Genomic DNA, 19,316 nt, shown 5'->3' on the forward strand with positions numbered 1-19,316 from the left:
TATTTCTGTTAAAATCTGTTGGATATCTTTGGGAATCCTCAAGACCTTCAAGATCTCCGCTTAGAGCTTGCCGCTATTGTTGATGCTGGTATTCACTTTGCTAAGTCAACATATAGCCTTGAAGGTGACGGCCCCATGATATTTTCATGCTATGAAGATTTTTCAGTTGTTGCTCAAGCAGTTGGTGTAGGCCACTAACCTTGCACCTTGGCTGTTGCCAGAGAAATTGACAATGGCAATGCTGCCCTCCAAGCTAGATTGATTGATCAGGCCAAGAGAACATGAGGGGACAGAGAGGGAGGCTCAAGGCGTTGGCCGGGATATGTTATGTCCACGAAAGTTATTTTTAGACGAGCAGAAATCTTTGTTCTAGGGGAAGTCTGTCTTCCGAGACGTCCGCATGCAGTCTTGCTTCGCTCTCAGGTCCTTAGTGAAAAGAGAAAATGATGGCGCACGTGGAAGGCTGATGAATATATATTTTCTTTCAAACATCGGACCGAGGTTGGCCTGCATGCGGACGTCTCGTCTAAAAATAACTTTCGTGGACATGACATATCCCAAGGGCTGGACCGAGACCCCCCCTTCTCTGTCCCCTCATTTTCTCTTGATCAGGCTAAAGCATGTATCCAGCCAGGACTGAACTTTTTTCAAGAGAAGTCCAGCGATCATTTCCGCAATATAGTAAGTGCATTCAAGGTAGCACGCCTTCGTTGCACAATTCAAGTTCAACTGTTAATGCGTAATGCTGCAGCACTCCAAGAATTCAAGAATTTTCCTTTTGTGGATGATAACACCATTGCTAACCTGGCAGCAGAGACTCTGGGGTATCTTACTGCTGCCGATGGTATTGTGGACTTAAGTGAGAAGCAGAAATTGGCAGCCTCTTATTTGTCATAGTCTTTGTTTGAAAATGAAAGGGATATTTTCATTGCTACTGCTTGGACTTCTTAAGGAGCCTCAGTCAGCCTCTCATTTGCTATATTTTTCTTTTTTTCAAAAATAGTAGCAGCTATATCGCTATATCGTATGCACCCAGCCGCCGGCTTTTGACCTCGTCTTGTTCAAGCTGGAACTGACGCCAAACCAGGGAGGTTCTCACCTTAAAAACACCAGCATCCAATTAATTAGGGATGTCCTCATAACTTCGCCGAATGTGAACGTCATCTTTCGAAAATTCACCCGAGAAAGGCGATCCTGAAACCCATTTGAGTTATCCAGTGGATAGTGATTTATCCAGTGGATAGCGCTTACTATCCACCCTTCGAACAACTGGGGCCTAGTCGGCATTCATCCATCCATTCATCCACCCCTCCCTCTATCTACCCATTCATTTTTTTTTCAACCAGCCATTATCTAATGTGAAGCCTTTTAATGAATTTCAGGCTATGTGCTAGACAATAACGTCATCGCTTCCTACCAAGTAACGTCCGACTTGGAGTGTAGTGCAAAATGTTTGCGAGACGAAAGGTGTTTCTCATTCAACTATAAAACAGCACTGAACAAAATGCCGAGTGAATGCCAGCTGAATAACGGTAACCGATCCACTTGTCCTGATTGTTTCAAAGTCAAGAAAGATACCACTTATTACCAAGATGCTGAGGTAAAAAGTACAACCAGTCGATTTATTTACATGGTTTTTTACAGTGTTGCTAAGCATTATAAGTATTAAGGAGAAGTAAATGATATTATAGTGAAAAGCGAACAAGCAGGCTTGATCGAAAGTCACTACTGACTTTAGACTTGCTCCAAGTCGCCCTTTTGAAACCCTTCGATTGAGAAATCAAAGCGAACGAGCGACGAAGTCGCGAGAGGGCGACTTGTTTCACCTGCAGGGATTTGAATCATAATTATAAATTCACGCGGGAAAATTGATTGACATACTCTATTTTATGGGTCATGGAGTTTGCTAGACTTTCAAAGTACAAAAAAATACAATTATTAAGTAAACACTGCATTGAAAAGTTGTGAAATGCATAGATCTTTAAACAAGTAAAGCATTCAGTCTGAGAGTTACGAGAGGGCGATTTGGAGCAAGTCTATTTTAAGGCTTTTGTCCACAAATAAACTATTATAAAATTACTCAAGTTTATGATGGGTTCAGTCCATAATTTTCTTCATGCTTCCTTACCATTTCGCAATACTCTCATTCTAGTGATGACTTTCGTCGATAAGAAAAGTTTTGATTAAAAGCTTGAGCTTTCGAAAAACATTTCCGTAAGAATTCAACAGATTCTCTGCACCTTGCACCGACCGAGTCGGATATCTTTCAGTTCACCGGCAGTACTTTCTGGGCCAGTAATAATGGCAGCTGTTATGCCTTGACCTCTCAATCTGGCGACTTGGTCCGGGATTTTTTTTTCATTAAAGACACAAGTGGGGCCACCACAAGGAAAACGGACGATAATAATCCATGGGCCAAAACCCCCAAAATGACATTTTGGAACCACTCAGGGGTATTAATGTTACCATACATATTTGAAAACTGCAATTACTCTAGTTTAATACTATATATGTATGATAGAGGTGCTTAATGAGTAGCTTAACAGGTATTACTATACATTGGTGTCACCAGCTCGATTTTGATTGGCTATAAGCACATAGCTAATTCTTGCTTGCTCTTTTTCTCTTACGTCATACCTACAGACAATAGATTTTAGACATGTAGAATTGACGTCATACCTACAGACAATAGTTTTATGCATGCAGAAGTGACGTCACCTAATACCCTAACCAGCACAAACTTTGGCCTTTATAATTATTGCTATCATGCGAAAACCGAATCCAATAATTGTTAATTATCACGTGACCAAGTGAAGCCACTCATTTCTTCTGAATTTGCAGAAAAGAAACAATAACTGCTAAACAATATCTTTTTATTGACTGATTTCGCAGAATCGACTTGCAACCAATAATTTGGTCAGATTCCATTGTTACAAATACTGGAATTTATGTCGTAATTAATTAATATCCGTCCGCCATCTTGGATCCACCATCTTGGATATTAAGTTTATAGTTTCACAGAGTTTATCAGAAATAATTTATATTGCAGCTGAATTGCGTAAATAATAACAACTATGAATAAATATTAACTATAATAAATATGAACTAACATGTAATAAGATAGAATAAAATATATATATACTTCTAAACATGTGATAAAACATGTAATAAAAAAATCTATGTTATAGACTAATTAAAATATCTATATTTAAACGTGAGACTTGATCATAGCTGGTATTAAAGTATTCTTTACCTGTTGGTACTCATATGAGGTAGCGCAAAATTGCGCTTATGCATGTCTTAGATTGTACTTATGAATGTTCTTCCGAGGCAGTAAATGAATTTGCAATGATATAATGAAAAATTTTCTATAGAGTTCAGTTCTTCTATCATATAAGGAACTCATGTTAAATAGCTCTAGATTCTTGTTGTAACTGTTTCCAGGTGAAATAATTGAGAGCGCCCTCTTTTGTACATGTTCTAAATCATTATATAGATATTCTGGAATAGCATTATGGAACACGGGCGAACAATACTCTTGTACCGGCCTTTTACAAGTAGAATAGAATCTAATTATATCTGATGGTGATACTTTAGCTCGTCGTAATAGTACTAGAAAATACGGGCGTTTTATGCCTTTTTAATAGTGTTGTTAATGTGATTGTTCCATTGAAGTGTATTTGAAATAGTGACACCTAATATTTTAGCATGTTCTACTAGACAAAGTTCTTTTGTATTAATTACAATAGGGTCAAATTCACTTCTAGCAACTTTGACGTCTACAATTAATTCTTTACACTTCTCAGCATTGAACTGGAGTTGCTTCTTCTAGGGCTTGCTGAGTTTTCTGAGCATCGTTTGATACAAGGCTATGTTTCGCATCTTCGAGAGCTCCCAACAACTTAGTGGCTGCTTTATATTGATCCTCGTTGCTCTTCTTTTGAAGACCGATCTGGTCTCAGCGGTACGAGTTCGTGTAATTTATCTAAATGTTTGTCCCGTGGAGGCTTCGTTAGCAGGAAGCTTCAAGGGAACGTCCAGTTCAACAAAAAAATATCTTCAAATAATAGGAAATAACCTTTTCAGTCAAATCAGTCTAATTTGTTTTCAAAGAAAGCGTTTGTATCCGAATTATATAAGTTTTAGACTCGCCTATTTTTGTTTTCAAATTTCGCGGGCACCGCCATCTTGAAAAATTGTGACGTGTTACGGTTGCCTTATTGTTATTAGACAAAAGCTCTTTGTGTCAGAACAATAGGGCAACCGTAACACGTCATTAATTCAAGTTGGTGGCGCCCACGAAATTTGAAAGTGAAAAGAAGTGATTTTCAAATTCAGTTTTCCTGATATAAAAACCTTTTTGAAACAAATTCCGAGCAAATTTATGTTGCTGTATTCATGGCCACTGTCTGGTCCTCTCTTTTCTCTCTCAGAATTCTTGATCGGACTATCTGGCTGTCTGTTCCTTCATGCAAAATCATTTAAAGCATATTGTCAGCCACTTGAGCAAATGTTCTCTGGTCACCTCTTATCTTCTGTACCATTACCATTCCTTCAATAATTCTCGCGCTTGGCTGTGGTACTACATCTGCTGCTGGTACATCCTTCAGGATCTTTGGGATTCTTTCACGGTTTGTTTTCCGCAGCGATCCATCAGTCGAAGCTAAGGCCCAAGGCAGAGGTCCGAGAGGGTGGCACAGTACATTAATTCATTTTCAACTTTCTGTTCTCAGCAATGATGATCATTTGGGCAAACAGCACACGATCAGATTTAATGATCACTTCTTTACTAATCCCACTTTGAACTTATCTTTTTTTGAGAGATTACCAAATGTTATAAGTTTACGTTTTGTTATATGGTCTTGGAACTTCAACTTGGGAGGGTCAGACTCACCCATGTCCTTTGCTAAAAGTCTATAAGCCTTTTCTCCTAAAGTCTCTGCCTGAAGCAGATCCTTCTCTCAGGAGTAACGAGTTTATCAATACTATTCGACTTCCTTGAAGATCGGTGAGCTGGAAAGTCGTTGGGGTGCCCAGGTGAAGCATTTCCTTCAACTGTCGCATGAATATGCTTCGATACTCCGCTATAAGGTAATATTTGCTCACGGCTCCAGGTTTCAGGCTAAATCCCTTTGGGTCACCAGGTGTTTGAGTGTCTCTGTTAACCGTTTCTTCACAGGTTTGGTCGACAGGTATGCTGCCGAAGGGGTTCATGGGTCCAATCTGTACTGAGAACCCACCAGACCTCAACTATGCTAAAGCTTCTAGATGCTCTTTCTCGCGGTGAGGCGTTTCTGGTAGATAAAAAGCTAAATACCTTGCATAGTTTACGTGGTCGTATTCAAAACACCATGGAATCATTTTGCTTTAAGTTATTGTTGAAACATAGAGCTCTCAGTTGCTTTCACTGGATGCTCTCAAAATCCCAAGGAGAATGTCTACCAGCTCTAAGCAATATAACTAGAACTCGGATAGCTTGCCGTTCTTGTGACCGAGAAACTTCATGTACTTGTCAAAGAGATGGATGAAATCGACACTAGAAGTGCTGGTCATCTGCTTCAGGAACTAATCTTCACAGATGTCATCATACAAATCGGCAGTCTCACTAAAGAAGTTGTCAACGATTTTCTTGGACTCCTTTTGATTCTCCTCTATCGAGGTCCTGAATCCTTGCCACGCTAGTCTCATAAGTGCTTCATACATAAACTTGTGGAGTCTAACGCACCGATTGTATCTACGGCCATCTAGAACTCCTGCAAAAGAACCTTCTGCTATGGCACCAGATTCAAAGCTACACTCCCATCCTCAGCACGATATCTTTGAGCCTCTCACTTTGCTTCCACTGGATATCACTTGCCTTTGCGTACAATGCTTGGCCAAAGACGAGAACGATGCTTTTAAACTTGAGAGTATTCTTGATCTTGAGCGACTGTACTAGGACCTTATTAACGGTAGCCATGTCTATAGCAAGTGGGGCAATAGTCGGTAGATATGCGATGACATCCTGTGAGACTTAAACTTCGTTACGGTCACAAATATTAAATCCTGTCCATCCACTCGCTTTTTTCTTCTCTTTTGCACCTAGTTGCAGTAAGATCCAAAGCAAATTCTTCTTTCTTGCCTTTGCCAAGATCTCTTCAGCTGTTACCTCGACGAATGCTCTCGCGCGAGGACCGCAGCGATCACCAGCATTGTAGGGAGGGACGACTGAAGGATCATTGCTTCTTTTTCTTGTCCTCACTTGCACAATTCCAGGTGGTGCATGGAGGAAGACTCGGACCAAAATGCCTGGCTTGGACAACAATCCCATTTACTCGATGGGATTTTCCCGATGCAGAAAGGGTTTCCTCTAATCGGTCGATGTTTTCCCACGCCTCATGGCCTCAATTAGGTTTTCTGTCAAATTCAAATGATGTATTTTGGCTTTTAACGAAAGAAATGTCTAGACTTGAAATGCTGTTAATTGTTAAATATGCTGATATATTTGCTTTTGTAAACAAAGAATGTATTTAAAATAATTTTCTTATTGTCAGCCTCCTTTCTAAAGCTACTATTTTACGATTGCTATCAAGCGAATTTGGAAAATCTTTCACATAAGCTTTCATCAGATATATTTCATATTTTCTTCCCCGGATTGATACTGCGAACTTACAATGGCCCATGGACTGATATATTTGATTTCTTTTCAACGTTCCCTACCGTTGTTGCCTCGAAAATAAATGGGGCAATCTCAAAACACAGTGATTTGCCTGATCCCGTTGGAGAACGAAAAAAAAGATCCTTTCCTTTCAGAGGGCATAGATAGATTCTGCCCAGCAACGTTTGAGCAACTTTTTCAATTCTGACCAACATTTTCAATTTTCCGAGCAACTTTTACCAAAATTAATGTCTTATTAATATCACGTCGACATCGAAATGTCGATTTTATAGCGTTAACTTTTATAACCAAAGTTTTTACAACCAAAATTCTTGTTAGAACTTTTACCAAAATGACAATTTTTGATATATTTTGCCATTTCAAATCAAACACCGAACGAAAAATCTTGCTATAAGCACGATTTTCAATTTGTAATTGGGTGTTTTATGGTGTATCTTCCATATATGGATGTCTCGTTGGATGTTTTGTGGTGTATCTTCCATATATGGATGTCTCGGTGGGTATCCTGTGTTAATATTCCGAATATATAATAGCTTCCTGTATTGCGGAAGCAAAATGGCGGAAGCCATACAAGAAAGCGAAGACCTTATTCAAACTGCTAGAGAAAATGGTGCAGAGATGACGGAACCTGGAAGGGCTTCCATTTCGAGAGAAGGTAAAGTTGCTAGAACATGAGGCAAGTACAAGGCAAGTAGGATGTCAAATCCAATGACCAAAACTTCGGTTAAAGACCGAATCAAGGAATATCCAGATCATCACTTCGCTTGCGTCAAAGGGCAGCTAAGATGAGATGCATGTCACGAAATCGTTGCTGTGAAGAAGAGCACCATACAGAAATATGTGCAGTCCCGAAAACACTTGAATGGCATCGCCAATATCATGAGGGACAAGCCAAAGGCAAAGTATCGAGCGATGTCTGCAAAGGCAAGAGAGTAGGGCTACTTTACCAACAGATGTGCGAGTCATGCGTTTTGAAGTAGTTGAGACACTCCCTAAGGCCGGCATACCAATTTCCAAGATAGATATGTTTTGCGCCCTCTTTTTGAGAAGTATGCCCATAGTCTTACTGCAAGTACACACATGAAAGACATTATTCCTTCTGTGTTGGCAAGGGAACAAGAAAAAAGTCAAGGCTGAGCTTCAGGAAGTTAAAGAAGTGTGGGTTATATTTGATGGGACTGCCCTACCTGGCGAAGCACTTGCTACTGTAGTGCGTCATGTCCAGGAGGATTTCAAGCCTTGAGATCCTTGCAAAGCCAATGAAGGGGGTTGACCTTGCCCAAAGACTGCCGTCCAATATTTCTGTTAAAATCTGTTGGATATCTTTGGGAATCCTCAAGACCTTCAAGATCTCCGCTTAGAGCTTGCCGCTATTGTTGATGCTGGTATTCACTTTGCTAAGTCAACATATAGCCTTGAAGGTGACGGCCCCATGATATTTTCATGCTATGAAGATTTTTCAGTTGTTGCTCAAGCAGTTGGTGTAGGCCACTAACCTTGCACCTTGGCTGTTGCCAGAGAAATTGACAATGGCAATGCTGCCCTCCAAGCTAGATTGATTGATCAGGCCAAGAGAACATGAGGGGACAGAGAGGGAGGCTCAAGGCGTTGGCCGGGATATGTTATGTCCACGAAAGTTATTTTTAGACGAGCAGAAATCTTTGTTCTAGGGGAAGTCTGTCTTCCGAGACGTCCGCATGCAGTCTTGCTTCGCTCTCAGGTCCTTAGTGAAAAGAGAAAATGATGGCGCACGTGGAAGGCTGATGAATATATATTTTCTTTCAAACATCGGACCGAGGTTGGCCTGCATGCGGACGTCTCGTCTAAAAATAACTTTCGTGGACATGACATATCCCAAGGGCTGGACCGAGACCCCCCCTTCTCTGTCCCCTCATTTTCTCTTGATCAGGCTAAAGCATGTATCCAGCCAGGACTGAACTTTTTTCAAGAGAAGTCCAGCGATCATTTCCGCAATATAGTAAGTGCATTCAAGGTAGCACGCCTTCGTTGCACAATTCAAGTTCAACTGTTAATGCGTAATGCTGCAGCACTCCAAGAATTCAAGAATTTTCCTTTTGTGGATGATAACACCATTGCTAACCTGGCAGCAGAGACTCTGGGGTATCTTACTGCTGCCGATGGTATTGTGGACTTAAGTGAGAAGCAGAAATTGGCAGCCTCTTATTTGTCATAGTCTTTGTTTGAAAATGAAAGGGATATTTTCATTGCTACTGCTTGGACTTCTTAAGGAGCCTCAGTCAGCCTCTCATTTGCTATATTTTTCTTTTTTTCAAAAATAGTAGCAGCTATATCGCTATATCGTATGCACCCAGCCGCCGGCTTTTGACCTCGTCTTGTTCAAGCTGGAACTGACGCCAAACCAGGGAGGTTCTCACCTTAAAAACACCAGCATCCAATTAATTAGGGATGTCCTCATAACTTCGCCGAATGTGAACGTCATCTTTCGAAAATTCACCCGAGAAAGGCGATCCTGAAACCCATAACAAAGCTTTCTCAACATGATCGGTGCAAGAAACCAGGCCAAAGGAATTCGAAGCATTTGAGTCTATTCGATTTTGACAATCAGTGCAACGCGACCGTTGGCAGTTCCCAGCCCCTCCTGGCAGTTCCCAGTTCCCAGGCAGTTCTCCTGGCAGCTCCCAGTTTGTTATGGATTTCAGGTTAGCCTTTCTCGGGAAAATTTTCGAAAGATGACGCTCACATTCAGCGAAGGTATAGGGACATCCCTAATCGATTGGATGCTGGTGTTTTTAAGGTGAGAATTTCACTGGTTTGGCGTCAGTTCCAGCTTGAACAAGACGAGGTCAAAAGCCGGCGGCTGGGTGCTATCTACCTTGTCAATTATCTTTACTGTCGGTCGAGAAGAGATCTCGCAAAATGACGCCTCAAACAGCTCGGGACGACCAAAACAACATAACACAGGACTCAGTTGACACTTCATTTGATCTTTCATTGAATTATTAGCTTTCAAACTTTATTGTTGAGCATATCGCAACCGCCTTAATGTATTTATCCTTCTACAAAACGATAACAACAACACCAACAGAGGGTGGTTCGCCTATGCTATAAACATTAAGAACCAACTTGAGAATCTTAAATCGTTTTTTTTCTTTCAGATAAACAATTGTATTGGAAGTGATGGTAAGTAGCCTTGTCAAATTTTATCTAGCTTGTAACGTTTCATTGTTTAATTAACGTGTACGTGCACTGAACTGCGAGTTGTTTCAAACGATGCTCATTGGCCATTGCGAGGCATCTGTTCTCATAGGGACCAGTAGAGATGGTTTTTGTAAATTGAATTCTTCCGTCTGCTATGTTTGAAAAACGTTCGCCGCCTCCACAACTAGTGAGTCAGGAATAAAATCTCAAGTGATATCATTTATGATCCCGGATGCACTCTCTTAATATCATGGTCCACTGCACTCAACTAACTTCAGTCGTTGGAAAACCAGTCAATTAAAGGCAAGTTTATTTGCAAAGTTAGTGAGACGAAAGTAAGACCAGAGTTCTAAAACGGTTCCTTTTCGGACACAGGCACTAGGCAGCAACAAGCTGCCACAGATATAGACTTGCACAACAAAACATTCTTCCTTCGGCATCTAGCTCTCCAATTCCTTCCATAGGATCCTTGATGTTCCGAGCAGGGCAGCTTTTTGAAGCTAGATGGGCGTGTCTACCCCAATGACCTCAAGACTCCAACCACCGATCGGCACAACATCCATTCCACTGACATCTTTCTAATTTCTTTTCAAGCCCTGAAACGTATCCACATTTTTCTCCACCTTTTGCATTACTCCAGCACTAGGCAGCAACAAGCTGCCACAGATATAGACTTGCACAGCAAAACATTCTTCCTTCGGCATCTAGCTCTCCAATTCCTTCCATAGGATCCTTGATGTTCCGAGCAGGGCAGCTTTTTGAAGCTAGATGGGCGTGTCTACCCCAATGACCTCAAGACTCCAACCACGATCGGCACAACATCCGTTTCACTGACATCTTTCTAATTTCTTTTCAAGTCCTGAAACGTATCCACATTTTTCTCCACCTTTTGCATTACTCCAGCATCATATGGTGTTGCTATATCAATACAGGGGCTGGCTTTCTTGCACAAACTTCGTGGTCTTTCGATATATTTATATCCCACAGGAGCTTAAATTCATCTTTTCCGAAAACACTCTCATGGCACCTGTTCATACCACACCCCTACTCAATGAAAATTACACTTTCCAGCAAAAGGTGCCAGTGTTGAAAAAGTGGTCCCAAAGGCCAATGCCTCCTTTTTCATTCTCTTGGATCGGAGCCAGCCTGCTTTGGGCAACGGCTGACAATATTGCTCGTGTTGGTTCAGTTATTTTGATACTGCCTTACCTTTCATGGGGTCCTTACTCTCTACAGCTCTTCATTTTTTTCATCCACCCTGACCGTATGTCGGTTGCCAAATCGAACTATAACTGAGTTGCAATACGAGCATTCAGGTTCTTGAAGTTCTTGATCCAGACCGACCTTGTACAAAGTCAGATCCTGGCGCTTTCCAATTTGGTAACATTGATGTTGAGTAAAGATAGCATATTTTGGGCTGCCCCGACCATCTGGAGGCATTTCAGGATCCACGAATGTGGCACCTTGTTATATGCCTTCTGTAATGTAGTCCGTACAACCCATTGACAAATTTGTCTACCTTCCGGGGTGGGGGCCGTCGCCGAAGGGGAGGTGGGAGGGGCAACATTCCACACTGGACCAGAACGGCGTAACTTGGTGAAAGAGAGCGAAAACCAGAGAAGCTTTGCATAAATAGGCAAATGAGTTCCCTGTGGATTTGAATAGCATTGTCTCAAAAACCCGGAACAAACAGAGGAAGAGACATGAGATGCGTCTCATCTTTCGTCTCGGGACATGCCAGCCGCGCGACCTCAATGCTAATTTTCAGTTTATTTGAAGTTTGCGCGCGCGTGCACAACGCAACTTTCAAATTGTAAATCAAATACTAGGAAGCGTGGCTTAAAACATTAACGAACATTCCACTGATGAAGGGCACAGTCCCGAAACGTCACTTTCAGCAACATTCTCAACTTTTGTCCATTGCTGTTGATTTCATTTTCTCGCTGAAAAGAAAACTGCGTTTTTTGAAGCAAGATTGTGTGTGACATTTTTATTCTTGGTCAGGAAATGTTGAATTGAAAACTATAGAGATCAGAAGGTCAGCTCGTGTTTATTTACAGCAAGAATAAATGGTTGTTGGATTCCACACCCGTTTGAAGACTTGGTAAACTTGAAAAAGAGCATCATAAGAGCATTTCATCTAATGCTACAACTGTGTATTGCGCGCGCCACACGAAACTATGTTTAGTTTACTTTATACGCACTTATCGCTAACCGCTTGCATTATTTACCAAGAACCGGGAAAGCAGCGAATAAAACTGTCTTGCCTCGTTATTTCCATTGCGAACTGCTTGGGTATAAAATAAATATGGGTTGCTTGCTTATTAATTGAGGTCCAGTTATAAGTTCAAACAACTAAGTACCACTCGTAGAACGTGTATTTCCCTGATGCCGATATCACTGCAAAAATGTGGCTCCACGCTTCATAGAAAAGTGCTCGAAATAGCATAGTATTCTGCTGTTAACGTTTTTCTGATCGAAATTCATTTAATTTCACAGGATAATCCTCTTCGAGGATCTTCAAAGTGTTTTTCATTTCCCTGACTTCCTGTAGTTCTCATGACTTTCCTCTTTATCAATCACTTTCTGAGTCGTAGCAACCAGCATCCATTCGACACTCTCTTGAAGATAAGCATGTAACGCCTTCCACTCTTTGTCTACACATTCCTCTATTGCTATCAAACTTCTTCCACCTTCCTTCCTCCCATGGCAGATATAATCTTGCAACATTACTCCTTGTGTGCATGCACCCATTCATTTAACCCATTAATAAGATTGCCTCCATTCAGCTTAGATTTACACAAATCTTAACCCTCCTGAAATACTCTGCTGTAATCCTATTCTTCATTTTGGTTTTTCAATGTCTGGTCTAGCTGTAGCATTCCAAGATGCTTGCAGCAATCCACCTCTACCCCAATTTTTTTTAATTTATCATGAGGTAGTTCTATTCCCGTACTCTCAACTTATTTTCCTCTATTAATTTCTATAATGTTAGCATGGTAATCGACTATTAGGCAGAACCGAACGCAACAACAACACGTTTAATCGAGCAATATGGCTGCGAGCACATGGCATGTCGCAAGGGCCCCTGGGAAACAATGGCATACCCAACAGCTTACATCACATCTCCCTTCCAAGCAATAAGCAGTCCTCCAAAATTTCATAGAGGAACTCTCAGTTCAACCTATGAACTACGGTAGCTTTCTATCAGCTACAACAAATAACTAAGACTGTTTTATAAATGACAAAATGGTATATGAAATGAATCATATATGAACTGCGGATATGAAATCAAGTGAAGCTATGATCTTCGCAGGTGTACTCTGCGAAGATCATAGCTTCACTTGATTTCATATCCGCAGTTCATATATGAATCATTTCATATACCATTTCCTCATTGATTCATTCCTCACGGGACCATTGGAACCCACAGCTGACCAGCTCCTAACGTCAGTGGCTTCATAGCTCAGTTGGTTAGAGCGTCGCACCGGAATCGCGAGGTCACGGGTTCAAACCCCGTTGAAGTCCAGAATTTTTCAGGCTCCTCTACGCAATTGTAAAAATTGCGTTCATAACTGCGAAGATCATAGCTTCACTTGACTGTTTTATAAGAAAGTGAAAAAGCAAATAAACAGTCCAAAGTCAGCTATTCTCGGAAACGTTCTGGAACTCGTATTTCTCTGCAACTTCGGGCACTTCTCCTTGGGCCAACAAGCGGGGTAGAGCACACTGGACTGCCGGTTCTCTCACAGGGGGAGGATTCTACATAAGGTGTACTCTCCATTTCGCTGGGCGTTTCAGGGAGGAGGTTTAGGTGGCGCCTGTTTCTCCTTAGCTATCCATTTGGCGTTTCGAAAGTGTAGGACCGAGGACTACCAGCTTTATCTATCACGGTCCCCTCAACCATTTTACTGGGTAGCCAGACAGGAGAGGTCTGGGAGGCTCTTAGCAGAGTGTCGTCGATCAAAATTCTTCTTTTGTGTGGATTTTAGTACAGAATCCTTCTCCCTGAACTGCTCTAAGTAAGACGAGTTAGGTTCCAGGTGGCTTGGCAGGATAGGAAACCATGGTGCGGATTTTCCTTGCCATCAGAAGTTCAGCGGGGCTGAGGCCACTTTCAAGGGGAGTGGCACGATATGCCATTAGGGCTTTGTATGGGTCTGATGCCTTCTCTAGTAAGTTTTTTACAGTCTGAACAGCAGGTTCTACCTCGCCATTTGCTTGGGGGAAATTGGGGCTTGACGTAATGTGCGTGAATCCAAGCTCTTCCTGAAACTTGGCAAATGTGGTCGCTGAGAACTGCGGGCCATTGTCTGACAGTAGCTGGTCTGAGATGCCGTGTCGCGCAAACATGGACTTGAGGTGCACTATTATGTCAAGTGAAGTAGTGCGGGACAGCTTGGCTACCTCAACATATCGAGATAATTAGTCAATGACAAGTAGGTACTGTTGATTTTTCAGCTCAAATAAGCAGGGAGTTCAGAAGGAATCGCTGGCTCCGCTGTGTTAACATGCTGTTTCATGCAGCTTGGACATCTCTTTACCACTTCCTCCAGTTGTCCGCTCAGACCTGGCCAGCATACTGAGGTTTTTGCCCTCTCTCTGCATTTGTTACCCTGATGGCCTTCATGAACTCTCTCCAGGACATCTAGTCGCATGGACACAGAGATGACAAGACGATTGCCCTTCATCAGTAAGCCTTAATTGTTGTATTGTCAGTTCATTTCTCTCTGGCCAGTATGGTTTCAGCGGTCCAGGGAGTCGAGATCTCTCGGGCGATTGGGTCGAGGAATACTCCATGATCTGCTTTGTAACAACACGTCATCTTCCTGTTGTTGGCACCTCAGCTCTTCCAGTCGATCCTCCGTTGCGGGCAGGTATCTGATAACCCGGTCAACATAGGCCATAACATCATTTTCCAGCTTCTCTTCCTGCTGGTTCAGAGGTTTTACGAGAGGCGCACGGGATAGTGTGTCAGCGGTACACAGGTTTTTTCCCAGGTACATGTGAGATGCTGTAGGAGAATCGCATCATACGCATCCGGAAACGCTGCACCCTAGCTGGACGTTCGTCGAGGTTCTTGGTACTGAACAAAGGGACTAGAGCCTTGTGGTCCGTCTCGATGTGAAACTTGAGTCCAATGAGATAATCTGCACAGCGTTCACTTGCCCAAGTTAGGCCCAATGCTTCCTTCTCAATTTGGGCATAGCTCTGTTCTGTAGGACTCATGGCTCTTGAGGCGTAAGCGACTGGGCGCCATTGGTCATCATGGTTTTGCAGTAGAACCGCCCCCAGGCCTTCAGAAGATGCATCTGTGGAGAGTTTTGTCTGACGGCTTGCATTATAGAGGGCAAGGGTAGGAGTGGAAGCGAGGCTGTTTTTGACAGAAGAGAAGGCCTGTTGCTGAATTTCACCCCTTGTCCAGTGGTTCTTGGTGCTCAGGAGATCTCTTAGTACTTTGGTGAGCTCAGCTATATGAGGTTGGAATTTGCTCAGCTGATTAACCATTCCAAGGAGCCTTCTCAGTTCTGATGGGTCTTTAGGGGCTGCCATCTTAGTAATAGCTTCCACTTTCTTGGGGTCAACTTGTATGCCCTCGGCATTGACAATGGTGCCTAAGAATTCTACAGATGGTTTGGCAAATTCACCCTTTTCTTCATTTAAGGTAGATTTAGCCTCTTTTAGCTTGCATAAAGTTTCTTTCATATGCTCATCATGATCTTTGAACGATTTACCGAAGACCAGGTTATCATCCATCTGGCACAGAGATCCTTCCGTTCCTTCCAGGACCTGTGAGATTCGCTTTTGGAAATGTTCGGGCGCCGAACTGATTCCAAATGGTAGACGATTAAGGCAAAACCGGCCGAATGGCGTGATGAAGGTGGTGAGCTTGGACGACTCTGGTGACAAGCCAATTTGCCAGAACCCTGAATTTGAGTCTAGTTTGCTAAATACTTTCGTTCCAGCTAATTGTGCTAGTGTGTCGTCAACAAAGGGTAAGGGGTGGAATTCCCTCAAGATGTTTTCGTTTAGCCTTGTTAGATCTACACAGATTCGAGCTTTGTCGTTAGCCTTGGGGACTACGACTGTCCCCGCGCACCATTCTGTTGGTTCATCAACTTTGGAAATGATGTGCATTTGCTCCATCCGGGCGAGTTCTTCTTTGATTTTCGGAAGGAGGGGAACAGGCACTCTCCTGGATGTGGTAAGAGCGAATGGCTTGGCATCTGGCTTTAGTTTTATGACATAGTCAGGTCGGTCTAGTTTTCCGAGTCCAGTGAACAGGTCTGGAAACTGTGCTTTGTAATCTTTGTTTGCCTCTATAGCATTTATCTTCTCAACAAGTTGGAGTGACTCTCTTGCTGGGCGACCGAGGAGGGCTTGTCGGGCTCCGGTCACAACAAATATTTCCTGGCCTGTAGCCATTTCAGCATGAGTGATTTTTCCCATAAAGTAGCCATGGATAGGGAGGGCTGTATCTGCTGGGCCAAACAAAGTTTTGCTTGATTTGATCAGAGTTGAGGAAGGATGCAGTGAATTATAAAATTAATACTCTCAGGGATTATTGTCACATCCGCCCCAGTATCTATCTTGAAGGAAACAGGGGAGTTGTTTAAGGAGAGCTTTACTGACCAGATGTTTTCGCCTGCCTCGGTTCCAACTGCTCCTAAGAAGGCGTAGTTCCTCGACCGAGCCAACTGTGTTCGAAGACTTGCAAACGATTCCCCAGTTACCTCTCTTTGAGCACTTGTGGCAAGTTGTTTCCTTGGCAGGGCAGTATTGTCGAATATGTCTTAGGGTTTTTCCACAGTATTCACAGAGTCACACCACTGGGGAATCTTTAAGTTGATTCTTGAAGACTTTTGATTTTGACGGCTTCTCAAAGTTGACAGCGTCCACCTCGGCGAGTTCTTTGAAGTCGTTTTTCATCAGGGTTTGCTGTTTCTTCACGGCTTCGCTTTGTCGGGCCTGATGCATCGCTTTCGTAAGCGTAAGATCGGGGTCAAGGTGAAGTTTTTCGGAGAGTTTAGAGTCAAGCAAGCCAACAACGATCCGGTCCCTAACCAATTCGTCCTGAAGTGTCCCAAAGGCGCAATGTTCGGCCAAAGCGTTTAAAGCTATGGCGAAACTATGAACTGTCTCACCTTCCTCTTGCCGGCGTCGGTTGAATTTGGCGGGTTCAAAAATAACATTTCTGCGTACTACGAAATGTTCGTCAAACTTCGTCTTCACAGTGTGATACTGTTTCAGTTGAGTAGTTGATAACTTGAAGGAGTTGAGGATATCATCGGCTTTGCCGTCCATGGCGTAGAGTAAACTGTTGATCTGGCTTTCTCCCTCTTCTTTCACAAGGCCTGTTGCTTGGCGAAAGGGGGCAAAACGTCGGCTCCATTTATGCCAGCCCTCTGGATGACTGAAGTCGAAATTTTCCGGAAGCTGAACTCGGAAGGACGTCATTGTCTTTCACCGCTTCTGACACCATATAATGTTAGCTAGGTAATCGACTATGAGGCAGAATCGAACGCACCAACAACACGTTTAATCGAGCAATATGGCTGCGAGCATATGGCATGTCGCAAGGCCCCTGGGAAACAACGGCTTACGCAACAGCTTACATCACAATTTCTAGGACTGCACACTTGTCAAGTCCAAATGACATTTGGATGTCCCCAGAAAAGTTTCTCACCGTTTGGACAAGGGAGTCAAGTTGGTCTTTCGCACCATATAGCTTTATATGATCCATATTCACTTTAAATCATCCATGAACTGGAAGGAGGTGGCTAATCTTGCTCTCATCTTTCTCAATACCAGGATTAGTGGCAACATGATAACAATAAAGAGTAATGGAGATAACGAGTCTCCTGGGAAGATCCCTCTCTTGATGTCAACTTGGCCAAGCTCTCTTCCACCTGATGCCAATAAAGGTCTCCAGTTATTCATGCTGTTACTAATTAACGTTATGAAATTTCTTGTTGCTCCAACCATGTTCAAACAATTTAGGATCCAGGAATGAGGAAAGACATCGTATGCTTTCCTGAGGTCAATTCACGCCATTGAAAAGTTAGTCAGTCTTCTCCAAAAGTTCTTCAGGATTGCCTTGTCTACAAGCAGTGTTGATCTTTCTTCCCACTTGATCGTTTTCTGCATTCTTTTTGTTCGTCAACTAGCGATCCATGTCTTTCCCGATGTATGTCAAGTTTTTCTCCCATTATCCCTGTCAAAAGCTTCCACATTGTTGGCAGGCATGCAGTAGGGCGGCAATTGGAGACAGTTCTTTTAAAATCATCCATTAAGATACCGTGACATTTCCAGATTGTACTCCTTCTTGAAGGACTGCTTAGAGCTTAGGGTGTATTTCAGTCAGAGTCCCACACCAAAAACCTTGGATATAGTCAGAACCGGCTGCCTTCTACTTAGGCATCTTTCTCACTCCAGATCGTATATCCTCCAACGTAATGTGAATGTCCTGTTGCGCCTCTGTCGTCCTAAGTCCTTAAGCCAAGTTGCGTTCTCATTGTGGTCCTCTGCCCAGATGTTACTCCAAAATTATGTTGCTTCAGTCTCTTCTCTTTAATTTGTTCGAAACAGATTGTTTTGAGTGAATTGAAGGCACCTATCCTCATACGGCTTGATCTTGATCACACCTGTTTTGGTCTTTTGTTTCAGCACTTCTGAGGCATACCAAGTTCCCTTCCTTTGTAGCTGATATTTTCTATTCGGTACCATTGTCTTTGCTTTGATCTTGTATTTCCTTTCGTTACTTTCTCGATCTTACATAAATCCTTACGCCATGATTCGATGTTTCTGTTGATTCGTCTTTCCCGCAATGGTTCTCCATTTTTGAACTACTTGCAGAATAAGACATCACGTCTCGAGTATCACATTCGACGCACGTATAGAAAATGTAAAAACAAAATAACAATGTTTAAGAATCTTGAAATACATTTCGCTGTTCGAGCCTCATCAGTCAAAAAGAACCTCATGTAAGACGCATTAAAAAAGGTGTGTGTGTTCCTAGATGTCATGTAAGCCAACATGGGGTAACTTATTTTACGTGGTTGCGCGCCACTATCGCGCAGGGAACGCGGAAACAATTCCACTCGCTCTTAGAGTTCATCATAGCCTGCGAGCACGCTCTCTCTCTGCGGTGAGAGAGGAGGAGAGCCTGCACGCATTCCTCTGAATTTTGAATGCCGCCTCCTGATGTCACGCTGAGAAAGCTGTCAAAAATTGGCCAATCAGCGCGCACCAGAAGTAAACATTGAAAAAGACAGTAAGCCACGCGTTGTGTATTTCTAAATTGCTCGAGGAAGAAACTCCAAAAAAACTGTAAAGGAAGGAAGCCTTCGCCAGAAAATCCTAACAACTACTGCTGATGCTGTAAAGCGTAGCTGAATATTCTGTACGGTAATTCGTCGGAGTCCCTTCCACGGAAAATGTGTTTCGTTCGTCAGGGAAAAAATTTAGCACACAAACT

General features: G+C 42.6%; 1 protein-coding gene across 4 annotated transcripts in view; it reads left to right on the top strand.

Moving 5' to 3' along the window:
- LOC138003111 (neuronal pentraxin-2-like) overlaps window positions 1-19,316 on the top strand; it is a 66,135-nt gene that overhangs the window by 27,681 nt on the left and 19,138 nt on the right. For all 4 annotated transcript variants that reach the window (XM_068849059.1, XM_068849062.1, XM_068849063.1 and 1 more), the window contains exons 3-4: window positions 1,383-1,600; window positions 9,796-9,820. In XM_068849059.1, the coding sequence (XP_068705160.1) occupies window positions 1,505-1,600; window positions 9,796-9,820 (121 nt within the window). In that variant the 5' untranslated portion in view covers window positions 1,383-1,504. The remainder of the gene's footprint in view (window positions 1-1,382; window positions 1,601-9,795; window positions 9,821-19,316) is intronic.

This window comes from Montipora foliosa, chromosome 5, assembly GCF_036669935.1.
Source record: "Montipora foliosa isolate CH-2021 chromosome 5, ASM3666993v2, whole genome shotgun sequence".
NCBI lineage: Eukaryota > Metazoa > Cnidaria > Anthozoa > Scleractinia > Acroporidae > Montipora > Montipora foliosa.